At 37.3% G+C, this 21,133-nt stretch overlaps 1 protein-coding gene across 1 annotated transcript in view; it reads left to right on the forward strand.

The window, feature by feature from the left end:
* Window positions 1-979: 979 nt before the first annotated feature.
* FIG4 (FIG4 phosphoinositide 5-phosphatase) overlaps window positions 980-21,133 on the forward strand; it is a 67,845-nt gene continuing 47,691 nt past the window's right edge. The window contains exons 1-10 of the mRNA XM_082757405.1: window positions 980-1,141; window positions 7,119-7,217; window positions 8,236-8,359; window positions 11,083-11,239; window positions 12,526-12,576; window positions 14,796-14,944; window positions 16,355-16,483; window positions 17,387-17,487; window positions 17,938-18,100; window positions 19,286-19,383. Coding sequence (XP_082613531.1) covers window positions 1,076-1,141; window positions 7,119-7,217; window positions 8,236-8,359; window positions 11,083-11,239; window positions 12,526-12,576; window positions 14,796-14,944; window positions 16,355-16,483; window positions 17,387-17,487; window positions 17,938-18,100; window positions 19,286-19,383 — 1,137 coding nt within the window. The 5' untranslated portion in view covers window positions 980-1,075. The remainder of the gene's footprint in view (window positions 1,142-7,118; window positions 7,218-8,235; window positions 8,360-11,082; window positions 11,240-12,525; window positions 12,577-14,795; window positions 14,945-16,354; window positions 16,484-17,386; window positions 17,488-17,937; window positions 18,101-19,285; window positions 19,384-21,133) is intronic.

A 21,133-nucleotide genomic window follows, 5' to 3' on the forward strand; every position in this document is an offset into this window, starting at 1 on the left:
TACACAATGCATCCAGCCTTAAGAGAGGATGTGCTTCGGAAAAATAAGGGATTATTGGAGCCACCCCTGATGTAACTATGCTGATGTTGATAACAACTTATCCTCTTCTTTCTGACTCTCCAACTGTTCGTAGTATTTCTTAAAACAGCCTTTATTTGTTTTGTTGCCTTTTCCTTCCTTACCCAATTACCACATGGCTGGAACTTCTCTCTGGTCCCTGAAATGGGCCTTGCCAGGACCTCTTGTGAGCTTCAGGCAGAGAGGAGCCCCGCCACCACCAGTGAACTACTCACTGTGTCCACAGCCAGGTAGAGGCATAAAGCTTTGCAGAATTAAATCACGGCTCATGATCTGTCCTGCAATCCTCTGGTAAATCCGGGGACATCCAGCGCTATGCCACAAAGGGAAACAGAAATTTCTAAGTAAAGTAAACTAGAGCAGAAATTGGGTGCACCTTTCAAACAAATTGAGTCCAAAAACGTGAGGAGCGTGACGAAAAGTGATTTGAAAAAGGCAAAGCGAGAACTCGCTTTTTTTTTTTTTTTAAGAGGGCTTCTTAAGTCTCAACCTCCCCCAGAAAATTCACTTTTGAGTTAAAAACCAAAAAAACCTCCTTCAGAACGAAAGGCCAGGAAAGGTTATCAGCTGAGACACGTTGAGAGAAAGAGAGAAAGATCGTTAGGGCCGACATTTTAAGGTTAAAAAACAAAACACAGGCACAGCCCCCCCCACCCACCCCTGCCCCCTCAGCGCCCGGCCCCGCACCTCAGCTCGCCCCCGGGCCGTTACAGGCGGCAACGGCCGCAGCGCGCGCCGCCGCCCTGTGTACCCCGTCACCATGGCAACCCCAAAGCCACGCCCCCTTCCCAATCTGACCACGCCCCCTCCGCGTGGCCACGCCCCCTCCAACCCCCCGCGGGGGAGCCCACGCGCGGCGCCGCCCCACGCCGCCCCCCCGCCTCACGCCGCCGCGCGCATGCGCAGTGCGTCCCGCCGCCGGGGAGCGCCCAGTGCGGCCTGTGGGGCCGTGTCGCGACAGGCGGGCCCCTGTCGCCTGTCGCCCCACGCGTGAGCCATGCCGGCCGCCGCCGCGCCGCTGATCAGCTGCGTGCAGAAGCTGGTGCTGTACGAGACCAGGGCCGTAAGTAGCGGGTGGGCCCGGCGGGGAGGCGGCCGGTGTGGTGTGGGGCCCTCTGAGGTAACCCTGAGGTAACCCTGGCCCCACGCAGCCTCCTCCTTTCCTGTCACTGCGCCCCACGCTGCTGTTTCCTCTCGGATCTGAGGTAACACGAAACTGTATCCCCAAAATTCACGATGGAAACCGTGAGAAGGCGAGGAAAGGATGCCTTAGGTTGTGAGCACAGTGGAGTTTACACCAATCCTGCTGCCCATTCCTGTAAAAGGCCTTTGTATCAAAAGATAAAGAGACAAAATGGATGATAAAAACAATTCAGAAAGTGTTTTTTTTTCCCTTTTCTCTTTATTTTTTTCTCCTTGAGATAAGAATGCGCTAGCATTATTGGAATCAAACAGGAAAGACTCCTAGAAGTGAGGAGAACTGAGTTCACGGCGTCAATTGAAGCAACAGAGAGCAAAATTCTGTGTTTTCTATTAACATTTATATTTAGGGGAGTTGCTAAGACTTTTTGAACAGCTTGGATCAATAAGTACCATGGAGATGCAAATTATATCTCTTGCTTATCCTGGGAAGTTGAGGGCTTGCTTGTTTAGAAGTCATCGAACTGAAACAGTTTCATTCAGATCAATTCCAATAATCTTTCATTTTACGCATATGTTTACTGTTGAAATGCACACCAGAGGGCAGCCAAGATACTTCAGGAATCTGAAGAAGAAACAAAAGATATTTTCTTTTCTTCTTCAGAAGATTGATCTTGTGTGTTTGCCCCAAGTGACACCCACCTGAAAGCAGTAGGCTGATTCACTGGAAATTTTCATTCCCCGGAGGTGGTCTGACATTGAGCAAAGCAACTTGTGCCATCCCTGTAAAAGCATATCACTTACCCATTTTCAGGGTTTTATGAGGCTTAATTAATATTATTTTATTCTAATCAGGTTTTTCTACAGTCTTTGTCTCCATAGTACCCAAATGACTTCCACAAGTTTATTAAGCAATGTGACTTGCATAATTACTTGTGGATTTTTCTGCCTTTTTCCCTCAGGAAAACTCTGTGGGTTTTTTATGCATTTAATTTCTCCTCAAAATAATTTGAAAGTTTTTGTATTAACAAAACGAGGTCATAGAACCTGGTTAGCTTATGCTGAGGTTAGTCTGTAGTCAGACAGGAGAAACTGTAATGTAAAAAATGATTTGACAGAAAAAGCTACACAGCTTTTACAGAATTATGAAGTGCACTGGTTTATATAGATGGTTATTTATATAGGTGGTTATAGATAGTATTTGAAAATTATTAAAAGTAATGAACCATCTACTGGACCATCTAATTAGCTATCATAATTTTCTAGCTAGAAGTTGCTGTGAAATTTTGTCTCTCTGGAGTGACTTCATTAACAAGAGAGAAAGAACCATCCAGGAATGGCGATGACATAGCGGAGCCGAGGATGGAGCTGGGGCAAGGGCAGGAGTTTTGTGAAACTCAGGAAAATGTTGTTTCTGTCTTAAATGTCTTGGTGTAGTGCCAGGTATATGGGCAAAAAAAAGGAGAAATTTATTCTTAATGGTGTGTGGGGGATCTGAGACCATTTATAAGTACAGCAGTGCTTGGTGGAATAACAGTAATGAGAACACAATGAGTTTTGAAGGGTATATGCTATTCAGCTGGAAGAAAAACACTAAAGCTGCAGTGTGGAAGCACAGCACTGCATAGGAAAGATATGCCTTCAAAGGCCTGCTGAGCTTTTTTTTTTTTTTTTAAGTGGCAGATAGTTTATTTCCTTTGTCCTGTTTTCTCTCAGGGGTCATCACGTGTTCACTATGTCAAAAGGAGAGAGGTACTCATATGGATTTAGTTTTGCTGTGAATCCACTTTTCTGGTTGGGATGATAAGGGATTTGTGGATAAATGACCACAAATCAATGCACTTAAATGTAGTGGATGGATGAAGAAAAATAGGTATTTTCTATTACTATTTTTTCTTTTCAAAACTAAGTCCTCAGACAATTATGTTGAAGACTTTATAGACCTGAATGTGTTTTTTAGATTCCTTTAATCTGAAGAGCGAAAATTTGTAGGAATCTAATCCACAGTCTGTGAAGGTGGAGAGGCGTGTGATGGGCCTGACATTTCACAGAAAGTTTTAAGTGGAAACCAAGGAATTACTGGCCAAAAAACTGAGTTTACTCCCTGACATCTTGATCTCTAAAGAGAGCACTGCCAAAAGTCATGCTCAACTGATCACTGCAAAGGATGACAGAGCAGCTGCAGAAGTTTCTTCAGGCATGTGAATAAGAACAGAATGAGAAGTAGACCTGCATAGAGACCTGCATAGAGAAAGAGGAAACAAACTAGCTAGGTTGTTATGGCCCTACAATGAAATGAGCATTTATCTTATTTTTAAGTAAGAATGACCATAGTGAGTGAGGGGAAAAAGATAAAATGAGTTTATGAAAAGGGAAACGATCAATGTTGGGCTAGAAATAAAATTGGATGTATTCAACATGCTCTGGTTGGAGGGTAATACCTCCATGCTGGAAACTTGAAGACAGGCATGCAAAACTGTGGTATTGCTGTAAATATTTTCAACAAGCTGTTCAAGTTCAGGGTGACGCTGTGACTGGAACATCAAATGAAATGCTTAATCCATTCTGAAGTCCTGTGCATAATTTTCTGGAGGAAAGTAATTGAAAATTGAGATAAGTGACATAAAGTGCAGTCTAGACTCTGAAAGATGCAGCCAGATTAGTCTGATTGTTTTGCTTATCTTCATCTAAAAATTAGATGGTCTTACGTATTTAAACCAAATGCTCTGCTGAGGTGCAGTGCTATGAAGAAAGCTTTTGGCTTCACACATGGAAGGGAGGTTAGCAGAGAAGTTAATTGTAAAGTGAATAAGGAATCATCTCATGGGGGGATTTTATTTTTTAAGTAATGGATTTAGGACCAATATATTTTAGCATTTACAGTAATGATTGTGACTCCAAATGGGGCTGAGTTCTGAAATATTGCCAATAATTAGGATAATCAGAGTACAAATAGCATGAAATGGTGATAACCCTCAAAAGAAATAATTTGAAATAGAATGGTATACTATGAAACAATGCACCTAGGGACAGATTACACACCAACAGAAGTTTGGTGAGAGTTTATCAATTCAGAAGGTATAGAGGAGGAAGGTCTGGGTGTTTTATCTGAAAAAAAGATGGAAGGTTGAGCTGCTGAAGTGCAACTGTGAAAAAGGCAGATTTGTTCTATTGTGGTATGGTCATTAATGAGAAATACTAATGTATCTGTATAATGAGACCTTGTTTGGTGTATTGAGTGTGGATGAACAGAAAGTGTCCACAAAAAATAGAATTCATCATGGAAAAGGTACAGTGAAGGTCCAAAGAGGTAACAGGTGCTAGAGATACCTCTCTTAGGAGGGTCAGGAATGTTTCTTTAGTCTGTTGTAGCGAGTGCTGAAAAGGGATCCAGTTACTTATGTTACTAAGAGCATTCCAGTAGAATACGATGCTAAAGAGAGGAGAAGTATTTGGCTAAAGGAATATGTATAGATGGATGGTTAATAAATTTAGCTGAAAATTAGAAGGGAGTATCTTGAGATCCTCAGCGGAAGCAGCAAGAACAAAGTCCTGACTGGGACAGAAACACTTTGGTTGCACTGGGACAGAAAAGAATTACCAAATGTTGTGAATTTAGGATGGGGAGTAAGTAGCCATTTCTACGTGCCCTGAGAGTGGTGTTTGGCAAGCTATGGTTTAAAATTTCCCATCTTGAAAGTGTTTGAGGAACTTCAACAGACTGGGGGAAGTATACAACATGCTAGCTGAGTTTTTGCTGTTTCCAGAAACATCTTTTTGCTCCTTCTCTCTACCTTTCTTCATGTCATTCCGCCAGTTTGTCTGAGAGATGAAAGATACTCCCATAAGAGCTTGGGGCTCTATAGAAAGAAGGAGTATAGTAAAGTTTTTGCTATGCCTTATGTCTAGGTGCAATGACTCTTCTCCCTGTCTCTGCTATAGTAAAGAGGCTGAACCTATATACTTTTAAAGCTTATATAATGCCTCGTTTAAGCCATGAAGAATTTCAGATTTACAATCAAGTTCACTATGTATTAAGACTACCACAAAATTATGAGGACAAACAAAAATTTGCAGAAGTTTTTTGTTTTGCTTATACTCCAACTCCTTTTAGAAGAAGCTATTTTTACTGGTTTGGCTGAATCAAGAGATTGATAAGAGAGGGTGTAAAGCCTTTCAATTAGATTTCTTTGCTTAAAGCTCAGTCCCAGGTGGAGGTGACGAACGATTGTTCCTGTCTTGTGATTGCTTAGTGATAATTGTGCAATAAAATAAGCTTCAGTCGAGATCTCAAGGTACTGTCTGCATGGTGTACTGCCATGGTTGGTGAAGTACAGTAAGCACTGTAATGGCCATGTACAAGGTGGAGGGAGGTGATGATGATGTTCCCTCTTACTCTTCTTAAAGTTAAGTTGTGTGTTTTTTTCTTCAAGAGTTTACTATTTAAGTGTTGTTGTGCTTTCAAGGAAACTGAAAGGGGCTTTAAGTTCTTCTGTCACCTTGAACATTTTGACTTCAAAGATGTTTCTTAATAAATAATGGGTATGAATTATGAAATTGAGTGTTGTGTGAATGTTGTTATTGATCTCCTCTCCCACACCTTGAATCCATGTGACTGTTAAAGTTAAGAGCTGGCTGCATAGATTCACATGAATTTGCCATGCTTTCCTCCTAGGCTGAGCAGTATTAATGAGTTATCTTGCTGCGTGGTAGCACCATACTGATTAAATGAATTAGTGAAATGAGAGCTGCCTACAGCATGTCAGTCTTGCAATCTGCACTTATTGTCAATTCCTCTAAATGTAAAAAATTACTTCTAGTCCATTTCCCTTAAATGAGAAATGGACACACTATATATTTGCAGCCTTTCTTATTTTAAATGAGAAATGTAATCGTTTTTAATATATATTTTTACAAAGAGGAATGAAAAGCTGCATAACTGGAGATGATTTGTCTGGAGAATTTCATGTGATTTCGAAGTAAGCTTTTTCTTTAATTAAGGTGTAGTTTGGTCCTAATCATAAACTGCATCCTTATTCCTGCAAACACCGCCACACAGCTGTTAGTACATACGTGTTCCTATTCACAATCAGAGACAAAAATTTTATCGAAAGCTTCTTCATTTGAAAGTGTTGATTAGAAGAATGGTTATGAAATGTAGAACTTGCATTATTTGTGCCCCTTTTTTCTCTCTCTTTTTTTTTTCTTACTTTTGCTGTTTTCCTTTGTCTGACTGCTGTTGAATTATCTTTCCTTTTCACTTTTTTTTTTTTTTTAGCGTTTTCTCATCAGATTGTCTGTCAAAGCTCTTATATCTTTCACTTTGTAAGAGTGTTTGAGTTCCAGTGTCAGTGGAGAAGGACACCGACTCGTTCAAACTGGCCTGTTCCTGTGGGTCTTTGTTACACAATGCCACCAAGAGACACTGGTTAGGTTGCCATTGAGCTGCAAGTGTTTGCAGCCTGGTGGAAAAGGCCAAGTGGTTGAAGAATTCACAAACTCATATGTATAAACTGCTGAATTCTGTATAGCAAACAGGAAGACAGTTAACAGCTGTGGCAAGGGTAGTTGGACAGTGCCTGCTGTAAGATGCATTTTTTCTTCTCTAGACAAGTTTTCACCTTTCTTCATTTTTTATTTTTTTCCCTTTCTTGTACAGTGGAGTGAATGAGATTTTTTAAGTTGTGAAGTTTGATTATATGCAAATGTACTTGCCTAAAGTACTTATATCTAGAGCAGTTTATTAACAGTGCATATGGAATACAGCTTATTTTATGTTCATCGAAATGGATCAAATCTAGAAGCTATATAAACAGCATTGCTGATGTGTAATGTTATAATGGGCTTTGATTGCTTTATGTTGTGTCTTACGTGTTATGTTCTGACTTTTTTTTATCTAGAGGTTTTTTCTTGTTGGAAGTAATCCTGCAGAAACCAAGTACCGTGTTTTGAAAATAGACCGCACTGAACCAAAGGATTTGGTTATAATTGATGATAAGGTGAGTGCATCTCTTTTTAGATTTTTTTTTTTTTCCAGTTACTCCAAAAATACCATGTGTTATCCACTGGCTGAATTTTAATAGTGCACATTTAATCTGTTTCAACAAAGGTGTGGTACAGAATAACAGAGTCATGGAACAGTTGAAGTTGGAAGGGACCTCTGGAGGTCATGTAGTCCAAGCCCTATCCCTAGAGCCGTATCCACTAGATCAGGTTGCTCAAGGCCATTTCCAGTCACTCTTTGAACATGGATGGAGACTCCGTAACATCTCTGGATAATCTGTTCCAGTGTTTGACCATCCTCACGTAAAAATAGCTTTTTCTTATGTTCAAAAGGAATTTCTCTGTATTTCAGTTTCTGTCTGTTGCCTCTTGTCCTTTCACTGGACACCACTGAGAAGAGTCTATCTCAGTCATCCTTACTCTCTTCTTTAGGTATTTTGATACACATTGATAAGATCTCTGAGCTTATTCTTCTGCAGGCAAATCAGTCCCAGCACTCTTGGCCTCATATGTGAGATACATACATTATTAGCATGATAATGACTATATTATGGGGAGTAGTCTTGAGATCTCCAAATAGTACATTCACTTTAATGAAAATTTCCCAAGGTCTTAAGTTGGCTGTGTATATGCTCCTAACAGTTTTCTTATGTTTGGTTATGCTGTTCTGAATGCAAAATACTTTTAATTACTATTTAGCCAGGTTTTCATTGTTTCTAATATATCATATCTGAAGCAAAATAAATATTTTCAAGAAGGTTATAATTTAAAGCCTTAATGTGTAAGAGTCAAAAGATGTTTGAATTCACATGTGACTGTGATTATTACTGTTGCAGTGGACATTGTTTTTTGTGCATAAAAACTTGTTGTACCTCCTGGTAAGAGTGAAACAGGAGACTGAGGATGCAGGGCAAAAAATTGTTTTATTCTATATTAAGTAAATTCTACTGTTCTCTGACATGGAGTAACATCTAACTACCAAAGCAGTAACTTGAGGGACTTTTTATTTTAAAGCATGTGTATACGCAACAAGAGGTGAGGGAACTTCTTGGCCGCTTAGACTTGGGAAACAGAACGAAGATTGGGCAGAAGGGCTCTTCTGGGTTATCCCGAGCTGTCTCTGCTTTTGGAGTAGTAGGTAAGTATTTCATTTGGTTTTTATCCCCTTAAGGAGGTGAGGCTTACTGTGTCACACTGTACATCTTTGTCTCCCCATGATTTTTTTTTTAAACTGAAGATTTTCACATGGAAAACGGTCTCCTAAATTTCAGAGCTTATCAAATGCTTTTTAAAGTAAAACAAAAGTCAGAGTTGGTGTCCTTTATTAGCTTGTATTTCTTCATCACATACTATTCAGGAAGATGACTAATTTTTTTTTTTTTGGTTAAATTTTGCACTGAAATCTTCAAATATTTCTTTTTCATGTTTGAACAGGTATGACTGTCAAGTATGTCAACTGAATTTTTAAATGCTGATCGGCTGTCCGTTATCTTAGAAGATACTAAATTCTTGAAGCTATTTTCTAACTAACTTCATATGAAAGTCACTACTTGCCTCCCTATTGTCAAATATTGAGTTTAATATTTGGATGGGTGATGTCTCCAAAGTAGATGTTAATGTGAGCTCTGACAGCCCCAAAGAATACTTTGTGCCTGATTGACATCAATATACACCTGAACATCTAAATCCAAAACGGCAAGGAAGGTAGAGACTGCAGGTACTTTAAAAGATGCTCCTACATTTTGTGTAACAACCAAATAAAAATAAAATAGTTTTCTAAAGGTGCAGATTCTGCAACCTTCCGTCTATATTTTTTTTTTCTGCTAAAGAAAACCCCCAAACCAAAAGACAATTTGGAAGCTGTCAATGGATCCACTTCTTTTCAGAAATTCCTCAGATGAAGTTTGTTTCCTATTAATGTAGGGGTATTAATAATAGCTGAAGATAAAGATTTTTCTTATAGTCTTACAGCATTGGCTTTCTTTGCACAAACTACCAGTGTTCCCTACATAAACATATGATAATCTAATCAGTTGGCAAGTAGTCATGTTCAATTAAAATTTTGCATCCAAATTGTATGTATATCTATATGTATGCTTCATAACAATTACATGAGACCTGAAGTTCTATGTATTGATTATTAGATATGGTGTACTATTTCTAGACATTTTTTAAGAAGCAATATACTCTTTTCGTAATCCTCAGGTATTTATCTTGCGCTGTTAAGGTACATGCTCCAGGCCTTTTATGTCTGGGTCCTATCTAATCTGAGGGAATTTAACAATTTATTTCTGCCTCCTGGTCAGGAGGACAGTGCTATTTTTTGTAGAATCTGAAATGACAGTTTTGCTCTGCTTTCTGGTTACTTTGTTAACCAGAGATGGTACATGTGGGTGCCCCAGAATGGGGGAGATTGTATAGTGTTTAAAAATAGAAAACACTACTAAATGGGGAAGACCAAGCAAAATGGAAGGGCTGTATTCCCAGTCAGACTTCAGGATAACAGTTGGTGAGATTCAAAGGACAAAGCATGTTTGTTTAAGAGATTTCACTACCTGGAGGATGCAGGAAGGACTTCAACTGCTATTTAGGAACTGAAAGTCAATAGCCCAGCTCTTTCAAACAGAAGGTTTTGCTTCATAGTGTCAGCAGGGTCTCCTTTCCTTGTGGAGGTGAGAACATTTTTCCATGGCGGATAATAAGGGAGAAGAAAAAAATTGCCATTCATTCGATCACCTTGCAGCCTCCAGCAGTGACAGGGAGGAAAATGAGTGTGCTTACTCATCCTTCTTTAAGTTATAATGCAAAACTAAAAGAAATTATAAATGCACTTTAAAATGATTATGATTTACTTTTTCCAAATTAATATATTTGTTGACAGTGCAGCAGTTACTGAGTTTCAGTCTTGTTCCTAGTAGCAACATCGCGAAGCAGCTATTTTCCAAGAGCTCATTCATACAATTTATTAGTTAATTAAACTTTGTGTTGCTGTGTTACTACTTACACTGTATTGAAAACAAATTTGGTTCAGGGGTGTTTATGTATTTCTCTTTTTAATTTGAATTTATACTTTTTTTTTTTTTGCATTGTATGGTTTATTACACATTTTCCTGATGATACATAACAGAGACATGCAAAGAAACTCAGTAAAGAAGTATGGCTATACCCTGTAGTGGTAAGGAATGAGTAGAGAGTTCAGAAGCCTTTTTTAATACACAATAAAGCCAGACACTGCCTGTTCTGGACTTCAGCAGGGGCAAGCATATTTCCTGAGAGAATAAATGGCAAGAAAGGATTACCCTCGATTTTCTGAATGGCTAATTTTTGGGAGATTCTGGGAGACATTTCCCTACTGTTAAGGATAGAGAGCATAATGGTGATATTGTACACTTGTGCTGTTTTGTGCCCCTTCCCAGCAAAGAATACATAAAACTGAAAAGAAAATTTCTAGACTTATGGTGTCTGAAGTAATCAGGCTATGCTTCACTCTGAGCACTGAGAGACATATAAAAAGTAAATGCAAGTATCGTAAGCAGACAGCAACTTATTTGGAATAGTCTGTGTCTTAACTACCTAATATTAAAAATATAAACAGTGAAGGGGGGAGGGAGAGGAGAAGAAAAAAACAGACAACAAACAAGCAAAAAACCCCAACTACATGTACATTGTTTTATAACGCATTGAGGTGAACATTAGGAATCTATCAATAGCAGTATTTTTATTTACACATATAATCATATATATAAAAAAAGAATATTTTTATGAAGCCCTGAATGGTTCTGATACTGTTTTTCTAACTACGATCAAATCAATCCAAACATCCAACTAATGGTATTTTCATACTTTTTTTTTTTTAAACAGGTTTTGTCAGGTTTTTAGAAGGCTACTATATTGTGTTAATAACTAAAAGAAGAAAAATGGCAGATATCGGAGGTCACGCCATATATAAAATAGAAGATACAAACATGATATACATTCCAAATGACTCTGTAAGAGTCACTCATCCTGATGAAGCCAGGTAAGTTATGGTGGCAAATGGTGTGTGCCTTTTGAATGTTTTACAAGCAATGAGGAACTGGAACTAGAGATTTTGTTACGTCATTCAAGCCATTTTATCCTAGTTGATAAATCAGTCCAGGAGAATGGGACACAAGTTCTGTGGCCTCTACCCTGGAGGGTACCTCCCGCTGTTAGTCTCAGAGCAGTTTGTCAGCCTCTCCATGCCACATGTCAAAGCTGCATCTTAGCCATTGCACAGCACAAAACATCCAATATAAGCATTGTACTCTACAAAAGCAATGTAATGCTAATACTAGTTTATATTGTTTGGGGTTACTGTCCTTTTTTTTATCACTTGCATCATGTTAATCTCACCTGAAGAGATCTTTCAAGACATTCTGAGTAGGTGATTTAATGTAATCTTTCTGTGCTGTCAGAACCTTGTGGATGTTGGTGTTGTAAAGGGTGATAAACTCACCCATGGGTAAGTTTAGCTTCATTTTTCTTTCTGTGACTTCTTTCTGAATTAAAAAAATGGGGCATTTGATCATCAGGGAACCTTGTATGAAATGTACAAATACATCCTGATGTTAAATTTATCAGGATGGTGTAACTTTACTTCTATGAAACACCAGGTGAATGGTATCAATAAACTACTTCTCAGTCTCTACCAATTGTGAATAGCCTAAAAGTTGTAATGGATTATGATAAACTGATGGCAGGTAATAAATGAAGCTGATGGCAACTATTAAAAAAAGTTTCCACGTTAAAATATGATTGACAGTATACCTCAGTCTCTCCTCTTAAAGTGCAGCAAACCATATTATCTAAGCTATTATTTCAATACCCATGGTGTTAGCCATTTTATCTTTCATAGGCAGTGTTAGAGTTTCTTCTGAGAATTTGTAAGTGTATAACAGGTTGATCTAGATATTTCTTTCTCTGTTCATTTGAGAATAACTGTGAAAATCTTTAATTTTTATATAGTACTGTTGGGAGTTTGCTTATGTAAATCCTAGAAATTTTGACCCACATTTGTGGAAAACAGAATTACAACTGTCTCTACAGCTGCCTAAAGAAAGGGGATCTACATGAGTAGACACTGTATAAAAAAAAATATTTATTTAATCCAATTGTTGACATTCTAGTGGAATTACCTGACTGTCGAAACAATTGCAGTAAGATAGCTAAAGAACTTATAACAAGAATCAATGTTTATATGTAGTTTACTTGCCGAGGTCCTGGTTGACTTTGGTCTGTATGGCTGGTAATAACTGTCTCTTTAACTTCCATTGTTTTTTTTAGGTATCTGAGAATCTTTCAAAATGTGGACCTTTCTAGCAATTTCTATTTTAGGTAAGTATTGATTACTAAGTCCTTTAAAGTAGTGTAATTACACTTCCTATAAGATTCTGCTTTTGGATTCTGATAATCAAGATCTTTAAGTTGTTATCTTAGGGAAGTTAGATGGATATGATCACACAGTTTGTCTGTTTCCTCTGACTTTTGAACCTGCTTCAACAAATTCATTGACAATATAGCCTCTGTGAAGCTGAAAAACTTATAGAAATATTAATGACAGGTTAGATACTGAAATTTGTGTTTCACTGACAGAAAAACTGCAGTATGAACCCAGCACTAATCTGTTCTGTTTGCTATGCTGCCTTGTCAGTCTGCACATGAAGACCTTGTGGAGATCTATGAACTTGGAGGGGAAATTGTAGAGCTGAGGAAATTGTAAAATATAATGAGAGTTTTGGGATCACTGCTTTCTTGCAGTTGTAGATAGAAGGACATTGAACTGAAATTGATAAACAGTTCTGCTGCTCAGAAAATAATGGGATTTCTCTTTGCCCAGTTCTCAGATCGTTTACCTTTGTTTCATTCTGCAAGGTGTTCACAATAAGCGTCTCCTAGATGCAAACTGTAAACAGTTGCCAGTATTTTTGTGTGCTGTTACAGGCTCATTATAAAAACTGCAATTTTTTTCCTGCAGCTCTTCTTGATTGGTTTTCTCTAGTTAAGTTGAATGGGGAGAATGTAATACTACTTGCCTTAAATAAATAATACAACTGTTTACCCTTGCCAGATAACACAGTCGTTCTTTCTTTAAAAAAGTGGCGTATTTCTGGGGATTTGCTTGTCCTGTCAGTTTTTCTTTCTTGATCTCATTTCACAGAAATGGAGCTTTGCCTTGATTCTGAAACAAAAGAACAGAAATAGTACCCTATGCAGAGTGTATCTTTCATAGGGCCTTCTTGGCATTACTGATTCACTTGCCTACTCTTTCATAAAGTGACAAGTCCCTATGTCTAGTCCCAGCTGCTATCACACGTGAGATTTTTGGTACAGCAGAAAAATGAGGGAAAGGTTGTGCTAAACCTAGCAGTGTTAGTTACGAGACTTTGTCCTAAAACAAAACGAAACAAAACCTCTTAAAAGTACCAAAGTACCTAACAGTCTAGAACATACTTCCTCTTGGAAAATAGAGGCTTTATGTCACAGCTGTATCAGTGAAGAAGAAACCTACCCAGGCTTCATGTCTGTTTCATGGCTTTGCACAGGAAGACTGTTTTCACAGTGCTGAAACTGCTTTTTTCTTATCTTTCAGCCCTAGTGTAATATAACCCCCATTTTTAATCTGCTTGGAGATGATGAACATATGCTATTGCGGTGGTTGTGCCTAGAGGGGAAAGGAAAGGTTTCTTGTAAAACTCTCTGATAAACACATTTACCAGTTTAATTTTAATTGTTCATGGAAATATAGTGGATACGTGGGTTAGATGTCGTTATCATCAACCATAAATCTATACGCCTAATTTGTTTTAGATTGTTAATGAATATTTAGAATTTACTGGAGGGCCAATAATCACCGATGCTGCCTTAGGCTAAAGTGGAAGTCTCTTTGTACTTCTGATTTAAGTGTTGCATAAATTTGGTTTCTCCATGGGGAAATGAATCCTAATGGCTTGTAAGCATAGTGCTGTCAGTATAAAAGGCATGAGATGCTGCATTTGTTACTGTTATGGAACTAAATTAAAAAAAAAAATAAAAAAGACAACTTTTGCTTATTCAGCAGTCCCCACTCTTAGGATGTATTTATGCTGCAATCACAAATTTCAGGTCAGAAAGTTTTTGTGGGTCAAATTTCTTCCTGCTTTGAGTTCAGGTAGTAGGTAGAAAGTGATACTTAAATTTCTGAAAATGTAGGTTGTCTCTGTATGGGTATTTCTAGTGGAATAGCTAGCTTTGATCATCTGGATTGCTCCTTAGAACAAAGGGAAGTATGTTTTCAGATAGGTTTTGTTCAAAAGCTGTGTTCAATTTTCAGTTATAATAAGAATATAAATACAGTTTCATCTATTGTAGCATAAACAGTTTCTGTGTTTGTAAAGCTTCTTTTGGAAACCATCTGTACCATTTGCCAGTATAGAATCAAAATTTTTGTATGTTGTTTAAATGTCATTTTTTAATGTATAACATAATATGTTAAATAAAAGTATAGATAGAGAGTAAGGGCTTTCAGAGAAGTCTCATGCAATTACAATTATTAATAAATGTTAACTGTCTATCAGTTACAGCTATGATCTGTCTCACTCCCTTCAGTATAATCTTACTGTTCTGAGAATGCCACTTGAGATATTGAAAACCGAAACAAGTCAGACCCGACAAGAGAGTTTTGATATATTTGAAGATGAAGGACTTTCAGCACAGGGTGGAAGTGGTAAGCAAATGTAGCTTATAAAATAAATTTTGTTGGTCATGAGTACATTTAGAATACATTCCATTTAAGTTTTGAGAAACAGTTGTTTCTTCAATATTAATCAGTAGTCAATAAAGCAGTGAATTAATAAAAGATTACGTAAAGTGCCAATTAGACATTTGAATTTGAACAATGCAATTTGTAGACATGATCAATCATTGTTTTGGTAATTTACATTGCAGTTCAGGCAGACAATGGAGCATGCTGACATTTTTCAGCAATTGATTATTGAACTGATTTGTAGTATTCTCAATAGGATTGATTTACAAACAGAATAGGAAGCAATAACTGGTTAAATACTAACCCTTTTTTGTTTCATTTTGGGAAATACTTACTGCAGAGAAATTGTATGAAGTTAGTATCAACTTGCTGTATCAAGCACTGTCAGGAAGCCCAAGAATATTTGTTGATTTCAGTTGAAAACTACAGCCTTCACTTTGGAGCTGACATACACACATTAGACAAAAGATTGTAAAGATGACCAATCAGACTTGAAAATTGTTCTCTCTCCCTTATGCTTTGCCATTCCAACTCCGCCCTCCCACCCCATTCCAAAAAATCAACCCTACCCTAAATTCTTAATATTGGATTTCATTCTGTTGAAGCTGATGTTTCTAGGTTTTATTATCCTGTGACTTGCACTAATAATCTGAATGCACTGGTAATAAATTGTGTATTTTTAGGTATTGTGTCACCACTTTTTTTTACTTGTTTAAACCTGTAATATTCTAATTTCTGAAGTGAGTAAAGACTCAGGTTCCAGATATATTGGAAATTGAATTTTAATATGCAGCCCAACAATAGCTGTGTTTCTTAGCGTCAGCGCAAATTAAGAAAACCAGACTAAATTATGTAAGAAGGGGAGATAAAATGTTTTTTTTTTTGTTTTTTTTTTTTTTAAAAGGGCTAAATGCTATTCACAGTCTTCCAGAGCTGATCCAGAATTGAAAAGCTTATATAGTCCTCCTCTGAGAGTATTTTTGCCTGAACTGGAATTCACAACTTGATTTCTTTCTCTTATCAAATCCTCTGTTACCATGCAGAGATCTCTCTCTAGTATTGGAAGTATCAGAAACTTCTGCACAGTGTGTTGAAGACACTCAAATACTACAGTGACTGGCAACCATAGAAAAATTGTACATCTCAATAAATGCTGAACTTCAGCAATTGCTTCATGTTATCTGTGTTTGGCAAACTTCAAGGTAGATGTACATCTGCCTTGTACTGGTAGATCAGAGTAGATGTTATGCTGGGTTGCAGCCGAGGGTAAATAAAAATAAAGGTCCAATGACCCCATGTTTAAAAAAGAGTCTAATGTAATTGAGTTTGTTTCTTAATCGTTAATGCTGTTTCATTGTAATGACTTCCTAGGTGTATTTGGAATTTGCAGTAAACCTTACGAAAAGTACGTGTGGAATGGGAAGCTGCTGGAGGCAGTAAAAAATACTGTTCATCGTGACTGGCTGCTGTACATCATTCATGGATTTTGTGGGCAATCAAGTATCCTTTTACCCTTGTAACTAATGGCAGTTTATTGATTTAAAAACTTTGAATGTGTGAAATGCATTGAACTATTTCTTTGTAAGGTCACCTTTTAATTTTATAATTATCGATTGCCTTTTATTTTCATTACTTCTCTAGGCTTTGTGGCTAAATATGGTTATGTTCTTTTTATATGGTTGTGATGCAAGTAGGCTGTATTCTCACAGAGGCACTAAGTAAGCATGGACTTCAGTAATAAAGAGCTTGAGAAGATTTTAAGGCTCAGCTGTATCTTTCAAAGATATTTGAGGAAGGGCAGAAAAGCTAAACAGAACTGAATTGCTGACATAGAAACGCCCTCTAACTAATCCCCTTTAAAATAGTTTTTTAGTAAGTGAGATTTGAAGAAAATCTTGACTTTACGCTGTTTCTTTTGGAAGATGATGATAGACCTCCATGACTTCTGCAGCAATTATTTTAAATGTCTCTATTTACATAATATTACTAGGAGGAAAAAAAAAAACAAAAAAACAAATGCATGCATGTCTCATTCCAAAGAAATGCCATCTCAATATCTTAGTCGATAAGAATTTAGTATATTACGGGGATGTTGGATTTTAATCATCAACAGTATAATGCTAGTTAAAATAGACATACTTCTCTTCCGTATGTTGTGAGGAGGTATTGATGTATTGTGATGTAAATTCCCTTTTCAAAATGCTTCCAAAATGATTGTTGAAAAGGGCAATGTTTTCTCCCAACTGCAAAAGAAATTTGGAAGTGATACTCATCTCTATAAGGAGATTTTAGTAGAACAGATGTTTTGCACCCCAACTTTTTTTCCTAGAATTTATTTTTGCTCACTTGAATTAAGCAAACAAAAATCATGTACGACATGTAAACCTTAACTTCTCTTTGAAGAACTGTTAATTTATGGTCGCCCCATATATGTCACTCTGATAGCCAGAAGATCAAGCAAATTTGCTGGAACACGTTTTCTGAAACGAGGAGCAAACTGTGAGGTAAAATAAGTGTGATCGCAGTGTTGTGTGGTAGGTCCCCCTTGTCCCCTAACAATGTAGAAAACATGAACCTGGATGACTAGTGAACTGATACGTTTAGAGGGTTGCTATGGCTTTGGTTGTAAATTATATTATTAGATAATGTTACTAAAACTATCACTACATTTTAAAGGCAGGTAATAAAGCTTTCTTAAAATAGTAATTTTTAATTGGAAGTTTTTTATAGCATTTATGTTATTTGCATCAATAACGTTATTTGTCAAATAGAAAAAAAAATAGATCAAATACATTTAGGGATAAATGGATATTCAGCCTTCATTTGTGTTGTCACTACTATGCTTTGGTGTCTTACAGCTTAATTGTGCTCCATCTGTAATGATCAGTTCTCTGTAATGCATGCAGCTCTGAAGTGTCACGTCTATTTCATGTGTGTATTTCTGTTCGTTGTAGGGGGATGTTGCTAATGAAGTGGAAACTGAACAAATCCTTTATGATGCATCGGTTATGTCATTTTCTGCGGGGAGTTATTCTTCCTATGTTCAGGTTCGAGGATCTGTCCCGCTGTACTGGTCTCAAGATATTTCGACTATGATGCCTAAACCACCCATAACACGTATGTACAAATTTTTCTTTGTAATAGGTTATGGCTAGCACTGTGTCCTAATGGAACACCTGAGAGAGTAAATGAAAAATGAACTTGTAAAGTGAATAAACTGTCTAAGCATTTGTTTTATGGGAGGCTATCATTTAAGGTAAACAGAGTTCTTTATAGTAAACATAGTGGCTTATAAACATTCAACCATATAAACAGCTGCATTTGATGAAATTGAATAGAAAAAAATCCCCATCTTAGACTTCATAGTCAGATATGGAATACAAAAAAACTTACATTTAAAAATGTCAGCTTTCTTTGTGCTTATTGGTTTGTATACAGTTACGTATTTTATCTTAAAGGGTTGTAGATAAAATTTTGAACCTGTTAGAAAACATCTGGGTTAAATTTAATGGGGCCAGAATAATTGCTCTCTCTAAGTATCTCACAAAAGTTTTGGTTTAAAAGTCACTTCCATTTATGAAAAATGAGGATTTTTTAACAGCTTTTGCATGGAAAGAAAAGAATGTGATTAGTAATTATTTTGTGAAGAGTACTGTCGTGGTTTAACCCGGCTGGCAGCTAAACACCACGCAGCCGTTCGCTCACCCTCCCCCTCCCTCTCTGGGACGGGGGAGAGAAATGGAAAGTGAAGCCCGTAAGTTGAGATAAAGACATTATTATTTTTCTGTCTTATTAAACTAACAATAATAATAATAATAATACAATGGTGATAATAGGAAAATAATAATAATATGTACAAACAAGTGATGCACAATGCAATTGCTCACCACCCGCTGACCGATGCCCAGCTTAACCCCGAGCAGTCCGGCCCCCTCCCCCCAGCTAGCCACCCCTATATATTGTTTAGCATGACGTCAGATGGTATGGAATACCCCTCTGGCTAGTTTGGGTCACCTGTCCTGGGTCTGTCCCCTCCCAGCTCTTACTGCACCCCCAGCCTGCCTGTTGGCAGGACAGAGCAAAAGGCTGAGGTGTCCTTGGCTTGGTATAAGCACTGCTTTGCAACAATTAAAACATCGGGGTGTTATCAGCACTCTTCTCATCCTAAGCCAAAACACGGCATTCCACCAGCTACTAGGAAGAAAATTAATTCTGTTCTGACTGAAACCAGGACAAGTACGTTTAAGGGAAAATGATTTAAGTGACTCTTAATGTCATCCTGGATATATGTATCTGTTGCAGTTGACCAAGCAGATCCTTTTGCACATGTTGCTGCTCTTCACTTTGACCAAATGCTTCAAAGATTCGGCTCTCCCATTATTATTTTGAATCTCGTGAAGGTACAATATTTTGAATATGTTCTGTATGTTTTCTTATTTTAAATACAATATGCTTTTCTGTGGAGTCTCTGTGTACTTTTGTTTGTACTCCGAACTAACGTTAGCTTGTAAGTGGCATATTTTCTTCATAAATCTAATCCTACGCAGGAGTGTACATAATTTTATAACATCTTCCACTGTAGCTCTTCCAAAAAAAAAGAAGTATTTCCCATTTTTGTAAACTTCTCATAATTATGTTTCACTGATGTTTTCAGGTTCTTGCTACTACCCCTTAGATAGGAGTAAGTCCAAATAAATTTATGACTAGTAAATTTAATTTACTATTAACTTTCTATGATAGTAAGGTTCCATGCAAAATGAAGTTTGTAGGTTTCTAAACACAAATGACTGAGTTTTTTTGAAATATCATAATAAATGGTATTTCACTTTGTTTGGTCTGGTAGAGTCATGGGTGTATGGGCAGGAGACAAAGCTGAAGCATCTCATGCTGGTTAATGGGCAGTGCCAGGGGCAGCAGGGGTGGGCTTACAGGGAAGCTCCTTGATTGCTGCAGTAATTCTGTTAACTGCTGTGTGGAAGGCTGTGGTAGCCAAAGCCTGGAATCTGGGTGGCACTGTAATTCTGAGTATTATATTTTGTGGTTGTGGTTGTTTTTTTTGTTTTCCTGTTCTGATTCAGCCATTTTCTCTCATGGTATCTCAGCTGGGCAGGTTTGAGCTTGCTGTTGGAAGGTGGGAGGTATACCAGGCAGCATAAATAAGAGAGGAGGAGTGGACTCCAGACCCTGGGAGTTTACCCAGTCTCAAACAGAATTTCTAATAAAATAAGTGAAAATAAGTCTCAAACATCTGAGTATGATGTCAGAAGAGAATAACAGTGTAACCTGTTTTTAAAATTAGTTTTATTTGCTACAAGGCAGAAACCATAAATTCTTTTTACATTTTGGCAGCTTTAGTAGAGCAGATGCAAACTGTGTAGTTTGATTTTTTTTCCAGAATTTCTGTCATTTTATTTGGTATTTTCTTCTGATAGCTGGACAGTAAAGGTTATTTTATGTATCTTACTGCAGTTTTTTTTCTTTAATGAACTGCTTCCACATTCTGTTTTAAATTGATTTGTTTTGCTTGAATATCTTACTACTTTTTAGGCTTTAAAAAAAACCTATTTATCATTTCATTTATCACGTAGAACTGTATTCAGTAGAAAAAAGGACCTTTTATCTGCTTGTAGGATCCATTCCTAGTATGAAAAAAGGTAGGGAAAATACAAAAGGAAGACTTTTAAAACCCAGAATTGTAATAAATGGCAACTAGATGACCTATTTTTTATTTCGAGAAGCTTTCCTACATAGCAATACTTTTAAAACTGTCCAAGAGTCTGTGAAATCAACTTAGGATAGCATTTGTTGACAAGAAAATTTTCTCTCTTGCAGCCATAGATTTCAAGGGCCATTGTTACAGTGTGAGTCTAGACTCACATAACCTTGACATGTGAATGATTATATGTCTTTATTCACAGGCCTTTTGATACTATAGCTGAAAATGCATCTCTTTCTTTCCCTCAAAAAAAACAAAAACAAATCACCTTTGTTTGCATGTTGCTTTTGCTTTTACACAAATGCTAATGGCTTTTGTGTCTAGTACTTTTATTATTTGATTTCTTAAAAGCTGATTAAATGTAAATCTACTTCACACTTTACCTGTCTAGCCAAGAAGTTTGTTCATCAGTAACAAATGTATTAGACTTTCTT

The sequence above is a fragment of the Aythya marila genome (genome assembly GCF_965140915.1).
Source record: "Aythya marila genome assembly, chromosome: 3".
Taxonomy (NCBI): domain Eukaryota; kingdom Metazoa; phylum Chordata; class Aves; order Anseriformes; family Anatidae; genus Aythya; species Aythya marila.